Source organism: Cynoglossus semilaevis, chromosome 11 (assembly GCF_000523025.1).
Source record: "Cynoglossus semilaevis isolate Cse_v1.0 chromosome 11, Cse_v1.0, whole genome shotgun sequence".
In the NCBI taxonomy this organism is placed as follows: domain Eukaryota; kingdom Metazoa; phylum Chordata; class Actinopteri; order Pleuronectiformes; family Cynoglossidae; genus Cynoglossus; species Cynoglossus semilaevis.
Genome location: NC_024317.1, coordinates 988,826 through 1,014,433, shown reverse-complemented (window position 1 = coordinate 1,014,433; position 25,608 = coordinate 988,826). Strand labels below are relative to the sequence as shown.

The window sequence follows — 25,608 nt, the reverse complement described above, 5'->3', positions numbered from 1 at the left end:
TATTTTTTTAGCACTTTATTAATCCCTCGGGTGTTTCCGTCGGGAAATTTAGTCTGCAGCTGCAGTACAGCACCAAAACAACCGTAAAAACACACAAATAGGTAAAATACAATCATGAGTAGCAGCAGACTGGCATAATTATAGCAAAATAAAAATCAACAATTCAAATACAAATACTCAACTTCGAATGATGTTTACAACAACACGAGTTGGCTCTGGCTACGACCTGAGGCCCCGCCCTATAACATGAGGCCCCGCCCTATAACACGAGGCCCCTCCCTACAAAACGAGGCCGCTCACTATAACACTTGGCCCCTCCCTACAACATGAGGCCCCGCCCTATAACACGAGGCCCCTCCCTAAAACACAAGGCCCCTCCCTACAACACGAGGCTCCTCCCTACAACATGAGGCTCCTCCCTCTATCTCTACCATCATACAGTAATATCCATACATCATTTTAACAATCCATCGCCTGTTAATGTCTGGGGGTCTGTTATTCAAGGATTAGGATGATTTCATTAGAGGGAAAAAAACTTGGATTATTTCTGACTGTGCTCTGGTTAAACAACTTTTTTAACGTGAGGCGACTTCACTGAAACGTTGGTTCTCAGGACGGATGCTCAGCTACCGGAAATAATAATCGATATCATAAAGGCACATTTTGCTGAAGAGAGGAAGGTTTTAACCAAACTATAAACATAACATTTAGGAAACACGGGTGAAAGCGCAGATTCTTTACTCACCGCCACATGCTTTCGCAGGTTTGACGTTAAAGTTTCCTCAGCCACAGCGACAGCGACAGCTCCGTCCGCCGGGGCACGCAATTCTTGCATGGGTTGATAAAGCTGAGATTTGGCCAAGGATTTCCCTCTCGTCTGTTCCACGGGAGTTCTGTGCTCGACAATCCTCCACCTGCTTCACCCAACGACAGGTTAAAGTCAGTCTCTCTGAGTCCACGTTATCTGGCTACATTAACGTAGTGGAGGAATCCGCGCACACACGTCCACGCGGTTTTCCTTCAATTAACGCTGCTTGTTTCAGTAACGGGTTCTTTTTCAATGTAGCGAAGTAAAAGTCTTGAGTCAAAATGTACTTAAGTCAAAGTAAAATCACATATTTCCCGAAACTACTTAAAAATGACAAATTACTCACAAAAACATGACTCGATTAAAGCGACGCGTGTAAATGCGACTCGTGACTTTCCACCTGTGGCTGCAGCACATCAGGAAACTGTCCTCTCTCGACCTGCAGACAGGGGGCAGCAAAACAAAACAAGCTCGGCAAAACATGTCTACTGGGGAATTAATGCATGGAAAACTTTCATGAGTAACTTTTAACATGTGGAAATATGTTTGGGAGGAGGTGGGGGGGGGTGATGTGGGGGGGTGATGTTCTGAGTCAGATGTCACTGAGACTGGTCTCTGAACACGAGCAAAAACTGCCCAACAACAACAACAACAGTCCCAAAGTTTTTCACTGACAAACTGTTATGTTTTGATGTGATTCGTCACAGCTGTGAATTAATCAGGATCCCAAGAAAAGAGTCTTTTAAAGGTTTTTTAAAAAAAAAATTCAAAGGATTTTTTTTTTAATCAAAAGATTTTTCGAAAAAGAAAATTCAAGATTTTTCAAAAAAAGTTTCAAAGGTTTTTTAATTTTTTTTAAAAAAAGACGATTTTTTTGGAAAAATCTTTTGAAAATTTTTTTTGAAAAATCCTTTGAATTTTTTTTTCTTGGGTCTATTTAATTATAAGCTGAATAATGAAGTGAGGAGTTACATTTGACTCTCAGTTAGAAATAATAACTTCCTATACTTCATGTCAACTCTTTGAGTCTTTATTCAGTCTTTGCTGCTGTGACAGTGAAAGCGTGCAGTACAAACACATGCTGTTGACACTGACAAATACAACAAACTGTCGGACAAACATCCGCTTTGTGGCAGCGAGTCGTCAAAAACCGAGACGGATGAAGTTACCTTTCCTTTTCCTCCTGCCTCCGTCCCTTCTGTTGGTGAAGGAAATCTCATGAATTGTTAATAATGTGTGGAGTCAGGTGTTTCAGGGGGACAGCTGGGGGGGGGGGAGGTGCTGGTCAGCCACAGTCCTCCTCTCACCATGAACAAAACTGAAAAAAACAACAAAAAGCAGGTTGTTGTCATGAATCCGTTGTGGTCGACGTCGTCTGTGGGAGTGGCTTCACACGGTCAAGTGTGTCGTGTTTACTGTGACGTTCACCTGTGCCTGTGATGGACGCCACCGTGAGGACTAAGGACAGGTAGTACAGCTCTGGAGTTGTCTGGGCCTGTGAATATACAAACACAAAGTTTTTTTTCTTTTCTGTCTAACTTTTTTATAAACGACGTTTGTTTTCTTACACACGCAGCTGCTGACAGCGTCACGATGGTCGTAGACAGTCCTTGTCCAAACGACAGCAGCCCAAACAGGTGATAAGAAGCCCACAGACCCTGAGGGACTGGTTCTAACAGGGTAAACATCACCGCAAAACCTGCGCAGCGGGGTAATTCAACAATTCAAGTTATAATTTGTGTAATTACTTGTGGGTTTCTTAAATGTTTTAATTACCTGAGGCTATGAATGACAGGGCCACAGAGGCGGACATGTTGTTCAGGAGAGGCTGCCTGCAGTATCTGGAGGATTTAGGGCTGAAAAAAAAAAAAAAAAAAAAAGGAAAATGGCATCATAACGACCAAGTTTCCACACAGATGACCTGTGATCTGGTTGCTTGTGTCCCAGTTACCTCGCCAAGACGTACAACTGGGGAAGCAGCACGACGGCCGTGAACAGGACATTCACAGTTTGGCTGCAAAAGAAAATTAAAAATTAAAAAAACACAATCAAATATGACAACGCCTGAAGAGATGAAAGAGGTTTTTCTGAGGTGGTTTAAACAGAAATAGAGAGAAAACCAAAGCAGCACTGACAATTTTAACCTCCTGCTCCTCGGTATCCATCGGCTGCTGCGATAGGCCATGAAGACCAGCGTGTAGAGAAACATGGACGCTTCAAGGCCAGCGTGGCTGTAACACTACTCCTGATGCACGGACGTGGTGTCACCTGGAGGACGGAGCTTCAGTGAAAACAGAAACCTGTAGCAGCTTCAGTTCAATTCACATTCAACATCACGACAGGATGAACACGTACGAAACAAGATTCAGATTCCACATTTTTCTCACAGTAACAGATTTATTGCTGTTTTATATCCAGTATATATAAACAATGACACATTTGATCATTTCTTTTATAGGGATCAAAGTCTTTGCAGATGTCTGTGAGCAGCGTGGTCTCAAACACGCCCACATTTATTATTTCATGTTGTTTGATTTGGAGCTCGTCTTCCTCGTGTGTCTCTCACCTTTCTTCCACATCGACACAAAATGATAAATCCCACCCACGAGCTTTAAAAACTCCTCGGCTCCCGACTCTCACCAGTCTCTCGCCATGACAGCGGAGATGACTGTGGACTACAGTGGGACGTGGGACATCATCAGCAACGTCAACTTTGATGGGTACATGATTGCACTAGGTGAGACTCCCTACTTCAATTATACTGTATACATAAAAAATATATAAAAGCTTAAAACTATAGTCATAGTATTAATGAATTTATTCTATTTGATTTCATCAGTGAGCAGATGTGAAGTTTGAAAGATGAGATAAATGTGTGATCAGATTAAAAAAAAAGAAAAAAAAGAAATGGAATTTCCCTACCTTTCAACATACAGACAACGACTATGCAACACGCAAACTTGCCAAGATGTTGAGTCCCCAGAAGGTCATTAAACAGGAAGGAGACTCTTTCACCATCAAGACCGTCACCGCATTTAGAAACTACGAGTGCTCTTTCACGATTGGACAAGAGTTCACAGAAGTGACTTCAGGAATGGACAACCGCAGCTGTCAGGTAAAACCAGCAGGAAACTGCTGCTGCGTCCACGGGTGGAAACAAACAAGTACATTTTCTGCACCAAATATAAAAGCCAGGCTGTTTGTGATTGGTCAGAGTGTGGTGACCTGGGACGACAACAAGCTGGTGTGTGTTCAAAACGGACAAAAGAAGAACAGAGGGTGGACACACTGGATCGAAGAGGACCAGCTGTTCTTGGTACGAGTCTCTCTCACCCCTGGTTCTTGAAGTCTAAAGGTCTGTCACTCATGTTCTGTGTCCCCCCCCCCCCCAGGAACTGACCTGTGAGAACCATGTCTGCAGACAAGTTTATAAAAGGAAGCCGTGACCTTTGAACTGACGTTTGGCTGCTGCTTCTTTACGATTTAAGTCCATTGTCCTAAAATATAGTTTAAACGTCCAAATGACTTTACACTTAAAAAAGTCTAAAGGTGGTTTTGGTTTTGGAGATTTGACACTGAGGACTTTTTGTTTAGTAGTGAATACTACCATGACTGAGCAGTGATGCCAAAGTGATTGATGTTAGACGAAAATATACAAGCCACTAAATGAGTCTTTAAAGAAGCAGTAAAAAGAACTCTTCTGCTGAAATAAAACTCAATGAAATCATGTTTTAAAAGTTCTGTTTCTGTGTCAATTGATCCCGTGTGTGTGTGTGTATACGTATATATTGTACAGTATATACAGTAAATGTACTGTTGGTATTAACACTGGCCCTACAGCCTAGCATTACTGCCATCTAGCGGGTAAAAGCTTGGTTACGTCACTGTTTGTCCACCATATTCCACCACGGTGACACCCACACCCACACGGAACAAAAGTGAAAAAATAACAGCCGTAATTACTGTAGTTACTCGATTAATTCTAATGAAAAACAGATGGCCTGTGTGCAATTACTACCAATAGTATTCGAACCATAGTTTGAGAACCATGGGTTTAGTTTAGACCACTATATACAGACAGAGAAAGTACAACATAGAAAACACAGAGGCCAGTGCATCCGTGTGTATTCACTTGGTCACGTGTTGCCATTAGACAAAATAAAAAACCCAGACGTAAACGTTATTTTGGTGTGAAATATGCACTTACAATGTTGAGTGTTGTTAGTAACTCCTCCGGACCACGAGGTGGCGTCACTGCACTTGTCCTATAAAAATAAGAAAAAGAAAAAAGTGTTAGCGTCAGTGCAGCGGGAGTTTGTTGTGTCGCTTAAACGTGTCCGGCGTCAACAAACAACTTCACTTACCGAGTTATTATCAAATATAGTTCCGTTTTACTCTTGATTTTTGTTTGTTTGATTTGAGTTTTCCACATCCGTTCCGTTAGTTGGTTGAATCGAGTGAAAGGAAAAAGTTTTCCACATCCGTTCCGGTAGTTGGTTGAATCGAGTGAAAGGAAAATGTCAGTCGATGAAGATGAAGAAAAGCTGGTAAGATCAGTGGATTCAGTGATTGGATTCACAGAAACACTGGACACTTTGTGTAGAATGTACTGCCGTTACAAACAAAGTACTATATTGATACAGAGAGCCCAGAAAATACTTATATAAATTATAAATTCGTAGTGAACATTGACAGATCACAACAACCAGCAGATGGCGATTGAGTAAAATCATCTCTAAATCAAAGTAAACGAAGAACTAGATTATTTTAAAACAGACATTAACATTAACAAACTTTGTTTGAAGAAACGAGTTATAGTTTTCATTACATTCTGGAAATAAACTTAACAGTAGCTATGACACATTGAACTTTTAATTCCATTTTGACAGTTATTGAGCTGTAATTATAATTAAATCCAATGTGTTCCCTTCTGTACAACATAAGAAAAACAATGTTTACAATAACTCATTAAGACATTTCTCTTGTATTTTTTGTGTCCACTGAAACAGTAAAACTGTACGTTACCACTGTCACTTACTGCTGTGAATTTCAGAGGTTAAAGGCCGCCGTGCACTTCACCGTCGGTCGTCTGTGCCAAAAGGTCGGGGAGGAGCACCACAGACCGTTCAGTCGACAGATCATAGCGGCCCTGGCTGAGACAACATTCAGACAGTGTGGTATGTTTGAATAAGTTGATACAGTTATGTGCTACTGTTCGTCAGACTGACACAGAAGTGTATCAACACAGACCACGACAGTTATAAAAGTTGACATAAATATTACCAAAAACAAATGTTAGTGTTTACCATTTCAGCATTCTGTCTTTGTTTTGTCCTCAGATATTTTTGCCAGAGACCTGGAAGCGTTTGCCAGGTGAGCCTCCGCTTTGTGACTTTGTTCTTAACAGTTTAAACTTTAATCAAAACATCTCAAATTTAAATTTAGGCACGCCAAGAGAAGCACCGTCACGGCTGACGACGTGAAGCTCATAGCTCGTCGGAGCACCGCCCTGGTGAGTTAAACCAGCGGCACACGAACAATCGTAAAAATGCATTAACGCTGGGTGAATATATTAAATGTACATGCAAGTTCTAAAGCACACAGAAAACTTTGTCATTTTTAATGTCTTTTATTTATTGTAGTTTGTCTACATACAAAATAAAAGTGAGGAACTGAACCAGGAGCAAAAGGATGCCAAAAAGAAAAGTACTGCAAAGAGGAAGATCAGAGACACTGAGGAGGACAAAGACTGAGGACAGGACACAGACGGCTGCTGCACCGTCCAACCAGTGTCCGACATTCAAATAGAGACAAACGCAGACTTAAAAAAACATGGAATACTTAACTTATTGTGAAATGCATGGCCGTGTCAGATCACACTGCATCTGTATCAAAGCTGTTTACCAATAAAAACATGGACAACATGACACTGACATGAGTCTGAATACATGTTCATACTGTGGCGGTTTTTGCGTGGTTACTTACCTACACCTCGATAAACCTTGATACTGTTAAGACTGTCAGGTATTGAACCTAATGTAAACAAAAAAAAAAAAAGCACTTGCAGGACAAAGCCGATGAGCGTCTCTGACAATCCACTGAAATCATCACAAAGACAGTTACTAGCCCACGTCATGTCTGAGAAGGCCACACACACTGGAAGTGTTGGAACTTCCATCTTCGTCCTTCAGTACACACCTCAGTCGGGGTTCAAACGGAGACCTCGACCAGCAGAGCCCAAGGTCCCTAGATATGTGAATTGAATTAGATTTGCTTTTTAATTTGACGAACTGACTCAGGTGATGTCAACTAAGCATCTATTCAAATGAACTTTATTAGAGAACTCCCTTCATTTGACATGAGTTTCAACACCTCACAAACAACAAGAGCTGCTGGGTCAAAGGTCACACCACTCCACATTCACACCAACACTCGGTCTCCCAGCGTCTTCCGTTGTCATCCACATCAAATACACACAGATTAGTTTAGTAACATGAAAGCACTCACCATACAGCATTCAGTTCAGATAATATAAGCAATACAAATATTCAACACAACATTCAACTACATATCCATAGTTCTGTACTTGTTCAACATACGTAGAGAAACAAAAAAAAAAACTTGCAGAAATAAAAAAAATATATCTTGAAGTACTAATTAAAGAAAGTCCATTTTAGGGGAGGTGCTCGTAGCATCTGCAGCTTCCACTCACACACTCAGAAAAGCAGTCAAATTGGGCTCTTTCACCGCACAACCAGTCCGTTTCACGCGTCTCTCTCCGTTCGCTCACTCATCTCTTCACTCTTCTTCACAAGCCATCCTCAACCGCACTCATCAGTTCTTAAAAATGTCAGTTGCGCAGTTCTTTCCATTTAAAAGTGGATAAAAATGAAAACACCCACCGTCTCTTAGAACATGCGGAGTGAAGCCGGTCGGTGATGACATAGCATTTACAGGTGGGAAGAGGAAGAATGATACGGATATCACGCCGAGAATGCTGCCAAAGAGGAGCTTCCTCACAGGGAAATGGAAGAGAGGTGAACTGCAGAAGAGATTTCAATGAAGGCTTTTCCACAGAACTTGACTGCAAATAAGGTTGCACTTAAAACATGTAGGTTTCAACCAGATTCTTCCCAATGCAAGATTGCTTTTCAAGTCTGTGACAATGCCATGTAAATGGTGTATCAGAAACATTCATGCATTCTCAAATGGTTATACAACATTTCACAATTCATGCATTAGAGAATCCAGTTGAAATGAGAACAAACAAACATCAAAAATAGCACTTAAGTCGGGACATCCTGGTAAACAACTCACGTCAAAACATTCTAATTTAAATCTTTAGCATTTTTCCAAATGTACAAAACATCCTCCACAAAAGTGTTTCCATATACGCCACACCAGATTTTTTTTTATCCTTTTGTTTTTTGAAAAGACTCATCTTTCTCACAATACTTACCAGACAAAAGCTTTACTTACATACCCCACCCAGATGACTTGGAATCCATATTGGAACCAAACCCTGAGCTAAACCCACTACCACTAGTCGCAGAATTGGACCCTGTTCCCCAGCTGAGACTGGCTGAACCAGTACCAAAGTTACTGTTGCCTGTACTGAAAGACTGACCCTGGTCCCTGCTAGAGCTGGTGCCACTGGAGGTGCTGCCTGACGTGGACGTGTGCTGCTGGTTTGCTAGCATCATCCCCCAACTACTGTGCAGGGCAGCCATCACGGCAGGATTCAGACTGAAGGAACTAAAATTAGCCAGGCTGTTGTTGGAGCCACTCCCTAAACCACTGCGACTGCTACCAAATGCCTGTGCCCCAAAACCATTCCCAAAGCGGGATCCTCGGTCATACTGCCTATTGCCGTGTTTTGGCTCAGCGTTTGAGATGTGAACGCTGACACCTTTGATGATCAGGTCCTCACCACAGAGGGCCTGGGCAACCTGTGAGGGCAGATAACCTAAGTCAGATCACTGGGTCACAGGGGATGGAGGGTGGGGTCACGGAACCAGGAAGGTGACTGTCTGCAGAAACAATACTGTACCTGATCATCTGCAAACGTGACAAAGGCAAAAGCACGGAACGGCTTAGGAATGAAGACGTCTGTGACTTCTCCGTACTGCAGAAAGAACTGCCTGAGGTCATCTGTGGTCATGTCTTCTGTGCAACGACCAACAAACACTTTGCGGCTTCTTAGAGGCTCGTCTGGACCCGTCTGTACACAAACAGGATTAATATTACAAGTTGTGGTGCGTGGGTGTTTATCCCCAGTACATGCAGGTATGTCTGGACATTACCATACTCACCTTTGAGTTAGGGACCTTGCAGTCACACCATCTTCCGTCAATCATGTGACGCTGCGAGATCACTTTTTCTTGAGCTTCATATTCCGTGAACCTCACAAAACCAAATCCTTTGGAGATCCCACTCTTATCACGTTTGACCTGGAAGACAAACGGATGACAGTTATTAGGTGTGGAATACAAGCAAAACAAATCTGTGTGTTTTTTAATGTAGTACCTGAACCATGATGACTTCCCCAAATGTACTAAAGTAGTCCTTCAGATCCTGCTCAGTGGTTTTCCAAGGTACACCAAGTACAATGAGATCAGATGTCTTCATGTCCCCTCTCTTCATTTTCACAGCAGATGAGGCATCAATTTCCTCCATCTTTCTTTTGTTATCTACATTTGAATAATAATAACAACATGAATAAATAATATAATAGCTTACCATGGCAACCCATGACATGCAAGCTCTCATTACAACTTTTACTTAATCAAACAGGAGATTCATTGGTTAAAAAATTATATTCACACACATATACATATATATATATAAACTTGTTGCAATAAATGGGCACATGAAGGCATAGTTTGGCGTTTGTCAGTCAACAGTCTCTTAACGGTATGGTACCAAGAAAACTATCAATGCTGAATAAAAAAATGAAAAATCACAAAATTGTAAACGACATTTGCATACACTTTTATTATTTACTTTAAAACTATATGCTGCTGGTTAATATTTTCCAGAACATGTCAGCATAATTATGACACAGATATGGCACCTGTGTTTTGATAAGAGCTACCACCTAACATGCTCGGCTTATGTGTTAGCAACTTAAAAACGAGACGCGGGGAAAGTTCCTCTTGCCTTTAAAGAGATAAGGCTATATTTAATTTTAATATAACAAGTCCTTGTAAACATCTGATATTAGGAGCCATATAACCATGAGAGAGATAACAGTTGTGTGTCTGAAATCCCCTGAAAACACGGACTATAACTTAGAATACAAATAATTTTATACGTGGAGTTTATCAGAACAATATTTACTATTTTCGGCAGCAGTACATACGCAGTGTTTCGATGAGACAAACTTACAAAAACACGCAAGACAGGTTTCGATGTGACAAACTTACAAAAACACGCAAGACAGATGAAACTTGAGCCGTAGCACTAACTACCGATAAGTGGACGAGAAAGATCTGTACTTGTTTACGTTGCGGTTTCGAAATGAACACATGATCAAACACAAATGTTTACCTTTGGGATAGTTCACCACATACACGATGTTGCCCCATCCGTTCTCTGGTGCGTGCAAGACCCCTTCCACGAGCCGTACTCCCCGCATGCACTGGGAAAGGGGGCTCCTGAACCGTAGGCCGCACGCGCCTGGAAACTGAGCTGCCACGGTGGAGAGCAGGACAGTGCCGTCATCCTCGGACGGAATCTCCATAGGCTCTTCATTTTCTTCCTCTGCCACTCGAATGTACACTTCAGCCATTTCCTCCTCAATAACTAAAACCTCCTTGTTTAATAAGTATTCTACTGAGATTAGCCGTTAGCTTGCCACTTGTCTACAAATGTAGCTAACTTAGCCAATATTGCTAATACCACTGGGAACTATTTGTGTTGTCAAGATCAGAGACGCCAAAGCGTCTGAGAAAACTGATTAAAAAACGGTTTCTTTGCCTTCGCTTGGTGTCTCCAACTGTCTCCAACAAAACTCTGTCTCCGAACTGCCGTTAAAAGCGTCTACGGGCCTTTCTAGTCCTTTGTTCGCGGGACGGTGATGCTCGACGTCAACACCGGGAAGAAAACCTTTCAAATGTGGCTACACAAAAAGTGCGCACAGCCAACGTGGTACGAACGATATCTCCAAAATAACTTGTTCCGACCAGAAATGTATGTTTCCCGAAATTACACAAAACCTTATTCTTAATCCAGAGTGACTATAATACCTCCAAAATGTATTTTGAAACACGAGGTGAAAATTTCAAAGCGCTTGACGAGGCCTACAAAGAGGGTATTATCTAAGTAAAACCGGAAATGCGTCATTATTTTGGATATTTACATTCTATCCTGGTAAATTAAATGATAACATGGGAACCAATAAATATAACTATGCTATGACATATTAAGGAACCGGTAACGTGCAATTACAATATATATAGGTGATATTGAAGGATTTTTTAATAGTAATTTTAAAAACAAAATCCTGACTGCGCCCCCACTCTGCAAGTGAGAATGGTACATCCCCGTCGGCAGCTACTGTAGAGCCAAGGTTTGTTGCCAAGTAGTAAACGACGGCCATTTCCCGGGATTCTGTTAATATTTTTGTGCAACGCCAATCGAACAGATCTTGATAACTGTAACTGACATGCGGGTCAACCCGCAGTGACTAATCGATTAGGTCAGAATTTCACGGAGACGTCGAACCCTTGGTTGTGTTTCGTGTATAATGGTCGTTTGGGAAACGTAAACAATGGACAGGGATGTGACAAAACAAATAATGGACAACACCGTTTCGTTGATAGCCAAAAGAAGACATGGAAGTAAACCGAAATAAATGGAAAAATAAAGCTAGTTCTTACTCTATGTCTAACTTATTACCATACCTGATTGTTAAGGATCAGTGGTCCTAATCATGTAGTTTAATGAAGCAAAACTAATTAAAAATTATTAGTTGCCTAAACCATCTAATTATTAATGTTCAAATGTGGCAATTATCAACATAACCATTAATTTAGGAATTAACGGCAGTGAATGTTGCAGTTATAAAAAAAAGTATATAAAAGTTTAGCCCATTCGTCCTGTTTACCTTTAAAGATAAAACATAAGGTCGACATATGGTTAATCAAACTTACCAGTTAAAAGTACTAGAAGAAAACGAATTGTTGCAGGAATATTTTTCTAAATTTCCTTTTGAGAACAGAATTAGGATTTAAGTCTTATTGACAGTTTCTCGTTTTGCAGTTTGTTTTGATATTTTTGTCATTTGTAGCACTTTAAAAAAGGTCAACAATGATAAGTGTTAAATACAGTCATTTTACTGGATCATTATTCTGTTGTTCATAAGTACACTTAAAACAACAACAGAATAATGTCAAACAGACAGAACTCAGTAACACACTAATGTCTTTTGATTGACCAACTCTTCTTTCATTGGTTCAGACAGAACCAACCTGACATTTCTCGTAATGTAAAGTGTTGTAATTCACTTGTCGGCGTACTCCAGCTTTTAGATAGGAGTCGACAACCAACAGAGATCTCAAACAGCTTTTTATTACATTTTTCAATCAATAACAGTACAATTTAGTACAGTATCTATCTTGCATCCAGCTCACCGTGGAACACCAACAGACTGAAATGAAATACAAAAAGTGAAAAGATACATAAGGGTGCAGAGCTCTATAATATTAATGGAAAGAGAAAAAGGAATCCATCTCAGTTGAATTGCATTTTCACTTGTGGCCACACACAAATACATCACATTTATTGTACACCATCGCAGAAAAAAGAAAAGTGAAAATATGTCACAACTTTAATAAAAGTGCTTTTGTATACAGTGAAATGTTGTCATTCAGATGCTCCAATTTTCAATTTAAGACCAAGGAAAAAAAATATACAAAAGTTTTTAGTATGTGAGGACATTACTGTTTTGAGTGTGAAGCTTTGAAGGAGAGAAAAGGACTCTCACAATGATTGTTATAGTTACTACAAAATTAGCATCAAGAGAACTGGTAAGCATAATTTACACTAAGTATGCAGTCAATATTAAGTCTTTCCCCATTCTTGCTCACTCTGGTGCATAGCATTACCAGTATTAGAACATGATGTATGCAGAGCTGGAGCCAAAGAACTGGCTACTATTAAGTTCAATGAATCGGCTGCTCTCCGTTTCCAAAACTAAACAAAAAGAAAAAAAAGAAAAGAAAAGAAAAGAAAAGAAAACTCTAGGATTGTTGCACCATTAAAAGCAAGTCTACAGCATGCACATCTAAATTAACTCATGGCAGACAAAATTAAATGTCTTAACTTAAAACATCAGACCATTATTTTCAGACATTGATTTGTACATTTCATTCAGAGTTGCAACTGCAGTCCCAAGCAAAGGAAGTGTCTATTTAGCCAGGTGAGGTGTTCACTCAAAGTGGATACTAAACACAATTGCCCCACCCCTGCCCAGATTATCTCTGCACCTAGCACCCCGCCACTCCCAACCCATCCCACCCAAAGGCAAAGGCATGTACAAGAATTAAGGGGTTAACTGGATAAGTTACTCATAATAACTCCTTTTGTACTGGAATGAGCATTCATAACTTATAGCATGTGCTTTGTTAGTCAACATAGCATTAGTCGAGAGGCAAAGCTTCTTCATGTGCAAAAGGCTGTGATGAAAAAAACAAAACAAAAAAAAACAAAAACAAAGACAGCTAGTATATAAATACATCATGGACATTTTGAAAGCTGCTCGTGTAATATGATCCAAGCTTTTACTTCAGCATCTTTTCGCTCATTTGATTTAACTGGATTAGAAAGACAAGCTGTAATTCAAACAAATCTAAAACCACTAAAGAAACATGGAAAAAAGAAAGCCATCGAGAATAACAAACCATCAGAATATAATTCTTTTTAAAAAAAGTTAAATAATTTGTACATTACACTCCAACATTTGCTTTCAAGACGCACACATTTGCATGGGATGATAGTGTTGTTTTTCTCTTTCATGTCTACGTAACATAAAATGGTCCAGGAAGGAATGCAGAAGTTTCTGATTTGATACCACAGGAGATCCTTTCTTAACTAGGTGACAAACAATTGTGCTCTTCTTTGTGTAGGAAAGGCATTGATTTTTTTTGTTTTTTTTTTCTCGTTTGTTTGTTTTGTTTGTTTTTGGTGTCCAAGTCAATCTAAACAGTGTTGAAGTGTTGAACATTCTGAAGTTGTAATGGTCTTCCAGTCAACTTTGGAGTTAAAAGAACATCTGGGAAACACAAACAAATTTAAATTTAGCATTTACACTAATCTAAACTGGTCTACAGTGTTGCCTATTTAAGCTCAGGTCAAACATATGGTTAAAGCTGCTTGGGTTCTTCATCATCATCATCATCATCAGATGACCTCGGGGGATAGAGGATTATTAGTGATGTCAAATTTGTACATACAACGTTGGAGTGTGATGCAGAGAATTCAACAGGAATTTACTCAAAGGTCTACTGTGTGGGACTGAGATGAACTTATTTCATCTTCCATGTTTCTCCAGGCTCCCATGTTGGATCACCATTAAGAGACATTGTTACGTAGCAGACCTCCGTTAGGGCAGAACCAATCAAACACTGTATAAAAGCCTGTTTAGAAAAATGCTAGAAGGCTGTGCATTTGCCCCGATGAAGGGGGCAACAATGTTCTGTTTCCATGCGACTTATAAAAATTAATTTGAGCTAAGAGGTATGTCAAATAAGCAGAGCAGCGAAAGGAACACGTACATTTCAATGAACCCATAATGCTCTTAAACCTGTAAGGCAACAAAAGTAGCACCATTGGCATTTCTTCTACTCCAGACAGGGGAAACATAGGGCATATCAGACCACTGCAACTACAGGTTTTGCTTGGAATAGCTTTTGAAGTATAGTGTGGGAAGATGTGAAACAATTTTTTTTTTAAAAAAGGAAGAAAAAACAAAACAAAAAAACCTTCTGGCCTCAATTCCAGATCTTCAGAAAACTGTCCCAGGATCCTGTTGCAACTGCCATTCCATCATCAGTAACTCCCAGACAGCTAACGCGGTTGTCATGTCCAGCCAACACACCTGGAAGAAGAAAACAACTTTTAACGAGCCTGTCGATCAGCTGATTAACCATGGAGGCTGTGGTGAGAGCACGCTCCCAGTTACTAACCGGCGCGGTCGGCTTTTAGTGTGTCCCACACGTTGCAGTTGAAGTCGTCGTATCCGGCCAGGAGAAGACGGCCGCTCTTGGAGAAAGCAACAGAGGTGATGCCACATATGATGTTGTCATGAGAGTACACCATTAATTCCTGATCCGCACGCAGATCAAACAGCCTGCAGGTGGCGTCATCAGAGCCTGTGGCAAAGGCATTGCCATTCGGGAAGTACTAAAAAAAAAGAAATGACAAAATGGAAGACGGTCTGTGTTAGAACATCATCAACAGAACGACTCTTATGACGATTAGGTTGCACAGATGTCTTACACAGATGGCATTGATGTCAGACTCGTGGCCAGTGAAGGTTTGTCCGCACATGCCCTCCCTCACATCCCAGAGTTTGGCAGAAGCATCACAAGCACCAGAGACAAATAACCGGGAGTCGGGGGCCAATGACAGGCTCATGACGTCCCCTGTGTGTCCAGCAAATGTGGTCGTCTGCTGGCCAGTCTCAATGTCCCAAAGTGCACTGGAACAAAGACATGATTTTAACAGCCGTTAGTTTTTATTTTCCTCTTCAGTTAAATCTTTGATTTACCGTTTTTAAAGCTAAAGTCAGAAACCAGAAATTCTCACCAAGTGGTATCTCCAGAGCTTGTAACAATCTGGTTGTCATCCAGGAATCGACAGCAGGACAGGTATCCTGATGTTACAGAGTCAATGAAAGGATGTTAACAGCTAGCTGCAGGCTAACATATTTGAAGCCGTTTGTATCTTCTTTACTGGTTTAGGTGAAAAGAAATGTAAAATAACTCTGTTATTCCTGGAGAATGGAGGTCAGAGCTGAAGAACTTCACATACCTGTGTGTCCGGCGAGCTCGCGGCTCACACGTACATTCCCCTCACGCGTTTTCAGGTTATAAATGGAGCAGATGTTGTCTAAACCACCACAGGCCACATAATTTCCTGAAGGTGCATATGCACAAGTCATGACCCAGGAAGATCGAAGTGGAATGGCATGCACCTGAAACAAAGGTCGGACATGGACGTTAGGACTTTTAGACAAGAGCACAAAAAAACAAAAAAAAGCTGAGCTGATGTGGTGGCAGAGTGGGTTAATATCGTGCCCCTGATTCAACCTTACTATATGGATATTTTTAAAGTCTATACAGCTGTTTCCACAAACGCAGCTCGTGTTCATCTGACCTACAGGTGACCCCCAGTTCACCCACCCCCTGAAGAACACAAGGACCAATTAGAACAGAGCAAAGAACAAACTGCTTCTGGGGGGAATTAGACAACATCCAGTGAAATCCTGTCTTTATCTTTTTTCACTTCCACAGACACTGCAGGTTCATTCATTCATCTTCTGCTACGACTGTGGACTGAAGCTCAGCAGTCATTGGAAAAAAAAAACAAAACATTCACGTTCACTCTTAGAATTAAATTTAATGTAAACAATTAACCAAAAGCCTGTTAATAACTTTTGGAGGTATTTGATGTTCTCTGTTCTCCTTCAATTCACACAAACAGAGTCAACTCAGAAAAACTGAACTGAACCAGTCAACCAATGATCTCCCTACTATAAGACAAGAGCACAACAACAACAACAACAACAACAACAACATCTTTTTAATAGCTTATAATAACTGTGTCCTTAGAGACGTGAGAAGTTTAATATTTTCTTGATTTACTTTTCCTACTGGGTTTGTGTCCCTGATTAGTGTTTTAAAAACACAAAAACAACAGGCTATGTTATATTTCTCCTTTTTTTTTGACATCCCCAGAAACACTTCTCCAATCGACACACACTACAACATTAATCTGATTTTTTTAGCTGTGGTAAAAAAGGGTTAAATGAAGCTGTGGGCACTGACTTGGCTGCATTTCTGACTATTCCAGTAACAGACATATCAAAGGCCAAAATGCTTCTCTCTCAGTAAATACACAACCCATCTGAATGTATTCCAAATATAGTGCACCCTAGCCTCAGCTCCACACAATAAATCTAAAAAAGGAATAATATTACAGAGCAGGGAGTAAAATGATTTGCATCTACTTTGCCCACAAATTCCCCAAGTTTGCATGTTTCTCAAACTGTTACTCCATGGATGACAAATCCATGCTCACAAAAACAGTAACTGAAAGACGTCGATTCACCCCCTGTCCAAGCTCTTCATGCATCAACAGGACTCACCTTGTTTGTGGTATAGCTGTCCCAAATAATGAGTTTCCCATCTTGGGAGGCACTGACCAGAAGCCTACAGAGAAAAAAAAAGAACAGCAATGATTACAACACGACCTTGTGAACATTATTTGGAAACGACTGCATCACTGCAGCGACTCACACTTTCCAGCTTTCACACTTTGCTCAACATCTGATGTGACATAAGAGTGGAATAACACCATACAAGTCAAATCTTTTAGAGTGCACTTTCACCTGGAATCTGTTCCCCAGTGCATGGCATAGATTTTGGCCAAATGACCCCGCAGCGTTCGTCTTGTACGCATCTGGATCCGGCCGACCGGGTCAATGTTGGCTGTGATCTGCACATAGGAAATAAAGGAGGACATTTTTAGTCAGGTTGTTTTAAAACCTAATAAAAATAACCTTTAAAAAGAGAGTTTTAATAGTAATCACTACCTGTGATAGTGTGGCATCTGCACATGCTTTCCTGGCATCCTGAAAATACAATCACATCTTTAATTCTTCTGACAATCATGTTCTAAAATGTCTCAGAGACATGCTGATTCAAACATATTTATTAACTTTTTTTTTTTCACTCACCCTGATCTGATTTTTGAGCTGCTCTGCCTCTTGGCGTAACTGGTCCAACTCACTCATTTTATTCTCCTTTTTTGATAACCTTACTCCAGCTACAGGGGCACTTGTTGATCTAAAAAACACAACAGAAAAAATACATTTTAGTTAACATTAAGCTGAGCGTCAGACTTTCATGTTGATATAATAAAGTTTAAAAGGCATTTTTAGCTAGACAATATTCAGTATTTGACATAAATACAGAACATACGTGAACTGTATGTAACACACAGTTGATTAAGTAAAGTTTCCACCTTGATGTGACATCAGAGCCCTGACAACTGCTGTTGTTAGACAAACGCAGCAAAAGGCACAATTACAAATGTTAGCCAAACATTTGAACCCTCACCCGGCACAATTACAAATGTGTTAGCCAAACATTTGAACCCTCACCCCCTGCTGTACAGTGACAGTAAAGACTACTCTTCTTCTTCTTCTTCTTCTTCTTAAGTGATACAGAAAGAATAATTCAGATATTAAATCTAAATGATGTAGTAAAACAGTTAGAACTGTGTGAAGTCCTGAGACGTATTTGTGAAGGAAAAGACATGTTGCATAAAGAGAAAAATAATATTGTATATTTAACATATGACCAGGTTTATATGGAGAGAGAGACACATCTTCTCGTTGCCTTTAGCCTCTGCCCAATACCTGATAATGAAATTGATTAGACGGCTACAACATGACATGCATTCAAAATCACAATTAAATACACACTTTGACTTGATATTCTGTTCTTATTCTGGAACACTACAGATAACATCTGATTGGCCGACCTTTTGGAACTCTGGTTTATCCTCTTACACTTGACAATATAATAATACATTTGTGTAGAGTTAATACAGTGTGTCAACCGTCACTAAAACAATTATCTGCTTGAAGAGACTCTTTTCACTGTTACATATATTTGTGTTTCAAGATTTACTGATGTGAACAATCATTGATTCTCTGTTCGCACGTTTATTTTATAACACAAAACTTTAATGGCTAAATAATTGCAAAAAATGTTTGGGTCTTCAGCATTCCTAAAATATGAATTCCTAAAATGTAACATATATTGTAGTCCTATATTATATAATACATATTTGATATTTTAGACTAATACAGGGAAGAACTGTAGTGGTTAGACTTCCTTCAAAACATCTAAAAGCATTTTTTTCTTCAAACATTCCTGTTTTGACAAAAAAAACAAACATTTAATGTTTTATACAAAACTGGAATAGTCATATTGATCTGGACAGTAAATACTCCTCATCCAGAAGTATTATCTGGTATTGACCTCCGTGGACACTCAGTTCCTCTCCTTCATCACTTCTTCTTTTCAAGCGCCTGATCAGGGTCAGCTGACTACATAATAAACAAAATGCGGTTTCAAACAGCCTGCAGTTGTAGCTCAGTGGCTTTTCTCAGGTCCCTTAAGTGCAGTCTGTGCCTCTGCTTTCAGCGGGTTTCTTAATGAGGGTGGGATACCGTACATTTTTTGCAATAGTAGATTAGTCTGATTTATTTCTTCCACTATTTGACATGTAACTGGTCAACGACATCCAACACATACATAGATGGTTAACAAACAAAACCAAATCAGTGTGTCTGAAACAAACGTTTTTGTACTTCCACTAAATTTATTACAAGTTTAATAAATGAAAATAAATCAATCAACCAATATATAATAAATGGTTAAGGACCTGCTAGTAACTAATAACTGTGCTGCGCTGATTTTTAATCACAGAAAAAGACCAAAAGGCAAGTCAGCTAGTCTGCAATGATGAAGCACTGTTTCACAAATAAAGCTGGATCATGGAAAAAAAACCATAACCAGCAATATTACAGAGCAACTCTGTAATCCTTAAAGCTGAAATCCTCTGTCAATGAGTCCATAATCCCACCCATGCCTGATAACATAAACAGCTGGCCAAAGCCATCACAGGAATTAGAAATATGTTTTCTCAAATCTAAAAGGATGACTTTAATCTTGTTACTTTCAGACACAACATGCTTAGAATAAGTGGATTGTTACAGCAGCAGTGAAATAAAACAAGTCTGCATTAATCACATTACACTGAACTCTCTCTGTGTGTTTATGTGCATGTGTATAGACAGAACACTGATAAATAAGGACCAAACACATGCAGTACCGACATTCTTAAACGCGCATATTTTATTGTGTGACTTCGGTGCATGGATTCACTCAACACTGTATCTCGTAAAGCGACAGTTTACTTAGTGACAGTGTGCGGTACAGTGATTTGCCTTCAACACGTTCGAGTTTGCATTTCATTTGAATGAGTGCGACTAAGCGGTTCTTAACCAAGATCTAAACTGGGATCACTTCAGGGGGTTACTCTGCATAGGGCCCACGCATATTTCGGGTGACATTTAACTCCGAAGAACACCAGAAAAAGTAATATTGTATGGATCTGAAGTAGCCGACGAAGTTTGATCTAATTCCTGCACTTACAGAGCGCGGGACAGGATAACGATAAAACGCCTCGTACTGATAGAAATCTGAGAAGATGCAGCTAAACGCCATCTTGCAGACCGCTGAATGCTACTTCGTTAGCTCGCTAGCAGGCTCGTCTGAGCGTATGTAGGCCGGTAGGCAGGGCACAGCTGCAGTTGAAGAAAGCAACCAAGTCAGTCACGTTCTGGGGAGGAAAAATATTTCACAATGTCTAGTGAAAGAAAAAAAAAGCCGCTCAATTTCCCCAAAGGCCGGCCCTGTAGCAGACAGTGTCCAACGCAGGAAAACGACACTACCTTGAAACACCAGTCTGCTCTTCCGCAATTTACACCGAGTGCTACAGAGTTAGCCTTTAAGCCCCGCGGCAGTTTAATCCAGAATCCATCTGAAAGCCACTTAATTTTATACGTATAATCCCGTTAAAGCAGACAGCGTTCGACTGATTCGATTACGTCGAACGAGTTTATAAGTCGCTTTTCGCTCCGTCGGCTCATTCCCGATTGTAAAAACTGCAAGGTCGGGCGGTGATGGCCTACTGTGCTGTTTGAAGTAGGCAGTAAATACACTATATGCGGGTGCAGTATTATAAGACAGATGACCAACAGTCTCCATGATCTTTACACGACTTCTAATTTACCAACAGGCAACAAACCCGATGTTGGACATTTGTTTAAGACATTCCACTGACGGGGACGTTTCGTTGCAGGGAGGCATTACACCAACAGATTAGTCCGGCTTGTAAAAAGGGTGTTAACGCGGATACAATAATTCACACTGACGCGTGTGTACGCGCTGTTTCAACGTGTGTATATGTATATAAAATTAAATAACTCACAGTTAAACAACTAAGTGACGACTGTCCCTGTGTAGTAGATGGTTAATGTTTACTATGACTGTTTACTGGACGTATTTTTTCCACCCAGCCCAACCCAGTGTGTCATCATCAAGTGACAGCCATATCTTTAATTTGAACTGTTCACATTTGTCCACGAAACCAACCTAAAACACCAGTGGCTTTGTAACCCTAACCCGTTTTTCTTCAACACACTTATCTGTGAATGAAACACCATCACAAAAAGCCAAGCATTTTAGGCCAAGACACGACTCGGCCGGGCCATCACTGACATGAAGCCTCGCTCGCAACATTCACGTCGCTTCACGATCGTGAACAGCAGTGGAAACACAGACACATTTATTGGGTGTTTAAATCTGGTTATAGACCGAATGTCTTTTTAATAATTAAGCTGCACAATTAGCACAAATACTGCACCTATTGGTGTTGGACAGTTTAGTGCAAGAAAGCCTTTTCGTAATCGCTCAATATGAAAACGCGAACTTCAGGTTAGCTCAGTACAGCTAACTAAAATCGCTAAGAAGCTAAAGGTATCGCTACCCCACCCCCGGGTACTTCAATTCCGCCACAATTAATGTTCTCATAGCACGAGAGAATACAGTGCAAGACTGAAAAAGGGAACTTGTCGGAGTTATTTAATCTTACCTGGTTCAATTTGCGCTTGTTTTTGCGTTTTGGCATTGACTGGAAATCAAGACGGTGTATCCCTCCGATCCACGCATCAACGAGCACCACTGCGCTAGCTCTCTAACTAGCCAGCTAGCCGTAGTTTTCCGAGGAGCAGCCCTTCCCGTGCGCAGGCTACAGCGAGGGAGCTTGACAACCTCCGTCAACCAACCGGATAGGGGAGGAGGGGGGGGTTCACACCCACTGGCTGTGTATGAACTCAAGACACTGCCCAGGCAAACACAAATCCTACTCTGTAATGTCGCCGAAAGTAAACAGGACACAGTTCTCTCTGCCCGCTACCAAACACAACATCTGCCCTTTCCCTGGTATCACTCTCGTCCGGCCATCGAACTGAACGAGATGGGCGCGGTGACCCTGCAGTTAGCAACGGGAAACCCCACGCTGCAGCAGCAGTGGGGAGAAAAACCATCGATTGGTATTTGGTGGATTTATCCACAGCTGCTGTTTTGGCTTCGTCATCGTTTGGAATCTCTTAATTTGGCGTGTGTGTGCATTTAATAGAGGGCAAAGAACAACACGGTGATATATCCGCTGTATTAGCCTTAAGAGCAGTGAAGTTATATCAGCCCCAGATCGCCATCTGAAGTAGGAAGTGGTGGTAATTTCATCAGAACAGAAACAACCACATCACCAAAAAACAAAACTGAGAGGCCACAAACAGTCAGAAATCATGAATGAAAATCAGAAGAGGTTCATGTTTCATAGTTGGATGTTAAAAAAAAATTAAATCTGGACCTTTTACCAAGTTGGATGTTAGAGTCGTACATTATTATCATTACAGCCCAACTCATGGGCTCCAATCAATGAGGGTTAGGGGGGAAAACTTGTGTAGTCTGAAAAAAAATTAAATCTGGACCTTTTACCACTTTTCACCCATTCCCTAAACAACAGAATACAACACATTATATATGTAGGGAGTATAAACAGTTGTTAATATTCTTAGTGATGTTTGTTAAAACCTTGTCTGTTGTCTTTGAAGTTAAGACATTTGTTCTAACAATGATTCTAGAAACGATGCTAAGCTGCTGTAGTTCAGTTCATACATACCCCCCCTAACCCTAACCCGAACCCTGACCCTAAGCCTAACCCTTACACAAGACCACGTCTCATCCTAATCCTTATCCTCACCAACTGATCCCAGTTCTAAACATTACATTCCCTAATTGCTCGTTGCAGTGGTGGAAATAACTTCATGTACTTCCCAATTTGGTTGCCCTTCCCTCATGGAAGTCACCGAGGGCCACGGCAGCACCTGTTAACAGCTCACTGCTCACTGATTACTGTTCCCTCATGAACCACATGTGATACTGAGGTCCACACAGACACACGTCAATGTCTTCCACAGTCTTTCCTGACCAGGAATAGCTGTAATCTGTCATTAATTACGACAGATTGGTGTTGAGTGTTCACTGGTAGTAACTGGTGTCCACGATGAGGAGGTCATTCACCACCAGCACCATAAAAGGTCTTGGGGCAGACATTTCTAAACTCTGGGGGGAAAGTCTGTCCTGGAGTAAAAATGTTGGGGGGACCACGTCTCCCATTCTGCAGTAACGGCTGTCACGGTTCTTGTCCTCTGTGGTGTTTGAACAACCAGCACAAGATGGTGAGTATCTACGAAACAAATACTCACCTCACACCGATGAGTACTTCTAACTTGATTTGTCCAAATGTTGTATTTTCTTTAAAATAAAATTACACATGTCCTTATGAAGTTTGCCAAGTCTTAAAACGAAATACTGTAGAAGACTTTTGGTTTCAGGCCAGCAAGTTAACACAGGAACAGATCACAGAGTACAAAGGGGTTTTTGAGATGTTTGACGAAGAAGGAAACGGCGATGTGAAGACGCTGGAGCTGGAGCGACTGATGAGTTTAATGGGAATCAATCCAACAAAAAGAGAGCTCCGTCAGATGGCCAAAGACGTGGACAAGGACGGTGAGTCATCCATCACACAGTAAATGAGAAGATTGTTTTTCTAAAGATAATTCCTGTGAAAAAAAATAACAAAAGAGCTCAAATAGGATCAGAAATGTATATTTAGGTTCATCTTATGGCACAAAGAGTTTCACTTTAAATGACACTAATAAAAGTGTCAACCTTCAAGTGTGTAAACATTTTAGAATGTATCGTGTTTGTGTTGTTCAGATGTAAAAGTTTTAGTTCGTAAACTAATTTGAATAAATATATTATATTGTAGAATATAGGAATTACTGAATCCAGATTATCAAATGAATTGGCCCATAGTAAACACTAGATGGCAGTGTTTTACCATGTATTGACTAACGGGGTTTAACTGAAGTACAGGATATAAAAAACAACTGATACTTTTTGCCGGGATTATTAAGAATAATGTATCGATTTATTTTGGAAGTCATTGAAGTCGGTGCTTTTTTAAACGTTATTTTAACAACGGTGTCTTAATTTTTGTTAAGTTTAAGTTACCCTTCAATTTAACTTTAGAGAATGTTGTTGCGCTAAAGGACTTTTATTAAAATCATTAAGTCTTATCTTGTTTGCTTTAATTCTCTTCTCGTTTCTCTGAAACGACAGTAGAACAAATGCAGACAAAGATTACTTACAAATGAAACAGATTTTGTAGTCAGTCTTTATGACGGAATAATCATAAATATATGTTTCATTATTTTTCAAAGGGATTTTTTATTGAATAATTTTGCCTTTCAGGAAACGGGGTTTTTAACTGCGACCGTTTCCTGGGTCTAATGGCTCTGTACCATGAAAGAACGAAGAACCAAGACGCTGAACTTCGAGCTGCTTTTAAAGTCTTTGATAAAGAGGCCAAGGGATACATCGACTGGAACACCCTCAAGTAAGACCCTCCTCAGTCTGAGGGGAGAACAGTTCACTGTCGTCTCTGTCACATGTTTGTTCACTTCCTCCAGGTATGTGTTGACGAATGCAGGAGAACCACTCAACGAGATAGAAGCGGAGCAGATGATGAAGGAGGCAGACAAAGATGGAGACGGAACCATTGACTATGAAGGTTTATATTGATTATTATAAATATATATATACATGTGTAAATGTCAGATATCTGCCTCATTATCTGTAAGATTATTATTATTATTATCAAATAAAAGTGTTGGTTTTTTTTTCAGAGTTTGTGGCCATGATGACTGGGAACCTGTTCAAAATGAGCTGAAGACTGAAAATAGAAACAAGTCGATATCATTATATCTGACGTCTGTGATACTTCTGTTTTTAAATCAAACCTTTCACAGTAAAAATACACTTTTCAAACCACTTCTCTCTGACTGTGTTATTGCTGTGTGAGTCGGCGGAAGACAGTGAAGGGTTAAAGTCCTCAGACCTACCACCCGGATGTAGTCATGGCTCCGACAGCATCTGCTGTGCAGGGCCATTAAATCCCGTTTTCATCCCTGCAAATCCAAATGGACAGCAGAGGGAGCCAACCACGTTCATCTGCTAAAAGACCCCTAACCAATAGCAGGGAGAGGGAGGAGGGAGTGAGCAGCATCCACAGACCAGCCTCTGTTGTGTGAAATACAGGAAAGGACAAGGTAGGACTGGAAGATCCATGAAGTCTGAGGGGGAGCAGGAAGAGGAGATCTTCAGGAGGCTGCTGAGAATGGGCTGCTTATGTGGAGGAAGCTCTTTTGACACAAACTGCCTTTTTTGTTAATGTAAACAGCCTGTGCAGTACCTGCACCGCCTGAGGGAGAGCAGAACAGAGGGAGGAGGAGGAGGAGGAGGAGAAACTGAGAGCAGCTGTCAGGGGCTCAGGATCCATTATTATCTACATGTGTTGAATATCTATTGGAA

General features: G+C 40.5%; 6 protein-coding genes across 12 annotated transcripts in view; 3 read left to right on the top strand and 3 right to left on the bottom strand.

Moving 5' to 3' along the window:
* Positions 1-5,073, bottom strand: part of h6pd (hexose-6-phosphate dehydrogenase (glucose 1-dehydrogenase)) — a 12,355-nt gene extending 7,282 nt beyond the window's left edge. The window contains exons 1-9 of one of the 3 annotated variants that reach the window (XM_025060385.1): positions 5,016-5,073; positions 2,944-3,076; positions 2,760-2,822; positions 2,585-2,664; positions 2,377-2,507; positions 2,237-2,303; positions 1,978-2,126; positions 1,155-1,247; positions 746-917 (exon numbers count right to left, since the gene is read on the bottom strand). The gene's annotated coding sequence lies outside the window, so the exon portion shown is untranslated. Of the gene's footprint in view, positions 1-745; positions 918-1,154; positions 1,248-1,977; positions 2,127-2,236; positions 2,304-2,376; positions 2,508-2,584; positions 2,665-2,759; positions 2,823-2,943; positions 3,081-5,015 lie in introns of those variants that run through there. The other 2 variants (XM_017036624.2, XM_017036622.2) reach the window with 2 other exon arrangements.
* On the top strand, positions 3,159-4,546 carry rbp7b (retinol binding protein 7b, cellular). The gene is made up of 4 exons (XM_025060389.1): positions 3,159-3,545; positions 3,745-3,923; positions 4,023-4,124; positions 4,201-4,546. The coding sequence occupies exons 1-4, from the start codon at positions 3,461-3,463 to the stop codon at positions 4,252-4,254; spliced, it is 420 nt and encodes a 139-aa protein (XP_024916157.1). The 5' UTR covers positions 3,159-3,460; the 3' UTR covers positions 4,255-4,546.
* On the top strand, positions 5,016-6,715 carry cenps (centromere protein S). Its single transcript, XM_008319575.3, has 7 exons — positions 5,016-5,073; positions 5,173-5,219; positions 5,278-5,355; positions 5,862-5,985; positions 6,148-6,181; positions 6,254-6,320; positions 6,451-6,715. Exons 3-7 carry the CDS (start codon positions 5,326-5,328, stop codon positions 6,559-6,561), a joined length of 366 nt encoding a protein of 121 aa, XP_008317797.1. The 5' UTR covers positions 5,016-5,073; positions 5,173-5,219; positions 5,278-5,325; the 3' UTR covers positions 6,562-6,715.
* Positions 6,162-11,138, bottom strand: tardbpb (TAR DNA binding protein b). 3 transcript variants are annotated; one of them, XR_003051185.1, is made up of 7 exons: positions 10,358-11,138; positions 9,335-9,498; positions 9,121-9,258; positions 8,859-9,029; positions 8,436-8,757; positions 7,711-7,850; positions 6,162-7,054 (listed from the first exon to the last, which is right to left on the bottom strand). XR_003051185.1 is itself a non-coding variant. In XM_025060388.1 (6 exons), exons 1-6 carry the CDS (start codon positions 10,596-10,598, stop codon positions 7,825-7,827), a joined length of 1,062 nt encoding a protein of 353 aa, XP_024916156.1. In that variant the 5' UTR covers positions 10,599-11,138; the 3' UTR covers positions 7,119-7,824. The 3 variants fall into 3 exon arrangements, 2 of the variants coding, with proteins under 2 accessions (XP_008317801.1, XP_024916156.1); XM_025060388.1 differs by lacking the exon at positions 6,162-7,054 and having other exon boundaries at positions 7,119-7,850; XM_008319579.3 differs by having other exon boundaries at positions 6,724-8,757.
* Positions 11,139-12,359: 1,221 nt separating this feature from the next.
* Positions 12,360-22,170, bottom strand: gnb1b (guanine nucleotide binding protein (G protein), beta polypeptide 1b). Of its 3 annotated transcripts, XM_008319580.3 has the most exons (11): positions 21,761-22,170; positions 17,769-17,877; positions 17,625-17,663; positions 17,421-17,527; positions 17,178-17,241; positions 15,842-16,004; positions 15,617-15,683; positions 15,308-15,509; positions 14,995-15,211; positions 14,791-14,906; positions 12,360-14,081 (listed from the first exon to the last, which is right to left on the bottom strand). In XM_008319580.3, the coding sequence occupies exons 2-10, from the start codon at positions 17,823-17,825 to the stop codon at positions 14,800-14,802; spliced, it is 1,023 nt and encodes a 340-aa protein (XP_008317802.1). In that variant the 5' UTR covers positions 17,826-17,877; positions 21,761-22,170; the 3' UTR covers positions 12,360-14,081; positions 14,791-14,799. The 3 variants fall into 3 exon arrangements, with proteins under 3 accessions (XP_008317802.1, XP_016892280.1, XP_016892282.1); XM_017036791.2 differs by having other exon boundaries at positions 12,360-14,906; positions 21,761-22,169; XM_017036793.2 differs by lacking the exon at positions 21,761-22,170 and adding an exon at positions 21,098-21,121 and having other exon boundaries at positions 12,360-14,906.
* Positions 22,171-22,965: 795 nt separating this feature from the next.
* Positions 22,966-25,068, top strand: LOC103385644 (calglandulin). The gene is made up of 5 exons (XM_008319582.3): positions 22,966-23,411; positions 23,568-23,742; positions 24,490-24,634; positions 24,708-24,808; positions 24,924-25,068. Exons 1-5 carry the CDS (start codon positions 23,325-23,327, stop codon positions 24,965-24,967), a joined length of 552 nt encoding a protein of 183 aa, XP_008317804.1. The 5' UTR covers positions 22,966-23,324; the 3' UTR covers positions 24,968-25,068.
* The last annotated feature ends 540 nt before the right edge of the window (positions 25,069-25,608 follow it).

Coding starts and splice junctions, on each gene's coding strand:
- rbp7b (XM_025060389.1), top strand. CDS start 3,461: ATGACAGCGGAGATGACTGTGGACTACAGTGGGACGTGGGACATCATC. Junction 3,546..3,744: donor TGGGTACATGATTGCACTAG/GTGAGACTCCCT, acceptor TTCAACATACAG/ACAACGACTATGCAACACGC. Junction 3,924..4,022: donor TGGACAACCGCAGCTGTCAG/GTAAAACCAGCA, acceptor GTGATTGGTCAG/AGTGTGGTGACCTGGGACGA.
- cenps (XM_008319575.3), top strand. CDS start 5,326: ATGTCAGTCGATGAAGATGAAGAAAAGCTG. Junction 6,182..6,253: donor GACCTGGAAGCGTTTGCCAG/GTGAGCCTCCGC, acceptor ATTTAAATTTAG/GCACGCCAAGAGAAGCACCG. Junction 6,321..6,450: donor CTCGTCGGAGCACCGCCCTG/GTGAGTTAAACC, acceptor TATTTATTGTAG/TTTGTCTACATACAAAATAA.
- tardbpb (XM_008319579.3), bottom strand. CDS start 10,598: ATGGCTGAAGTGTACATTCGAGTGGCAGAGGAAGAAAATGAAGAGCCT. Junction 9,499..10,357: donor TGTGGTGAACTATCCCAAAG/GTAAACATTTGT, acceptor ATTCAAATGTAG/ATAACAAAAGAAAGATGGAG. Junction 9,259..9,334: donor GGGAAGTCATCATGGTTCAG/GTACTACATTAA, acceptor TTTGTCTTCCAG/GTCAAACGTGATAAGAGTGG.
- gnb1b (XM_008319580.3), bottom strand. CDS start 17,825: ATGAGTGAGTTGGACCAGTTACGCCAAGAGGCAGAGCAGCTCAAAAAT. Junction 17,664..17,768: donor AGCTCAAAAATCAGATCAGG/GTGAGTGAAAAA, acceptor TTGTATTTTCAG/GATGCCAGGAAAGCATGTGC. Junction 17,242..17,420: donor CACTGGGGAACAGATTCCAG/GTGAAAGTGCAC, acceptor TTTTCTCTGTAG/GCTTCTGGTCAGTGCCTCCC.
- LOC103385644 (XM_008319582.3), top strand. CDS start 23,325: ATGTTGGGGGGACCACGTCTCCCATTCTGCAGTAACGGCTGTCACGGT. Junction 23,412..23,567: donor TGAACAACCAGCACAAGATG/GTGAGTATCTAC, acceptor TTTTGGTTTCAG/GCCAGCAAGTTAACACAGGA. Junction 24,635..24,707: donor ATCGACTGGAACACCCTCAA/GTAAGACCCTCC, acceptor CACTTCCTCCAG/GTATGTGTTGACGAATGCAG.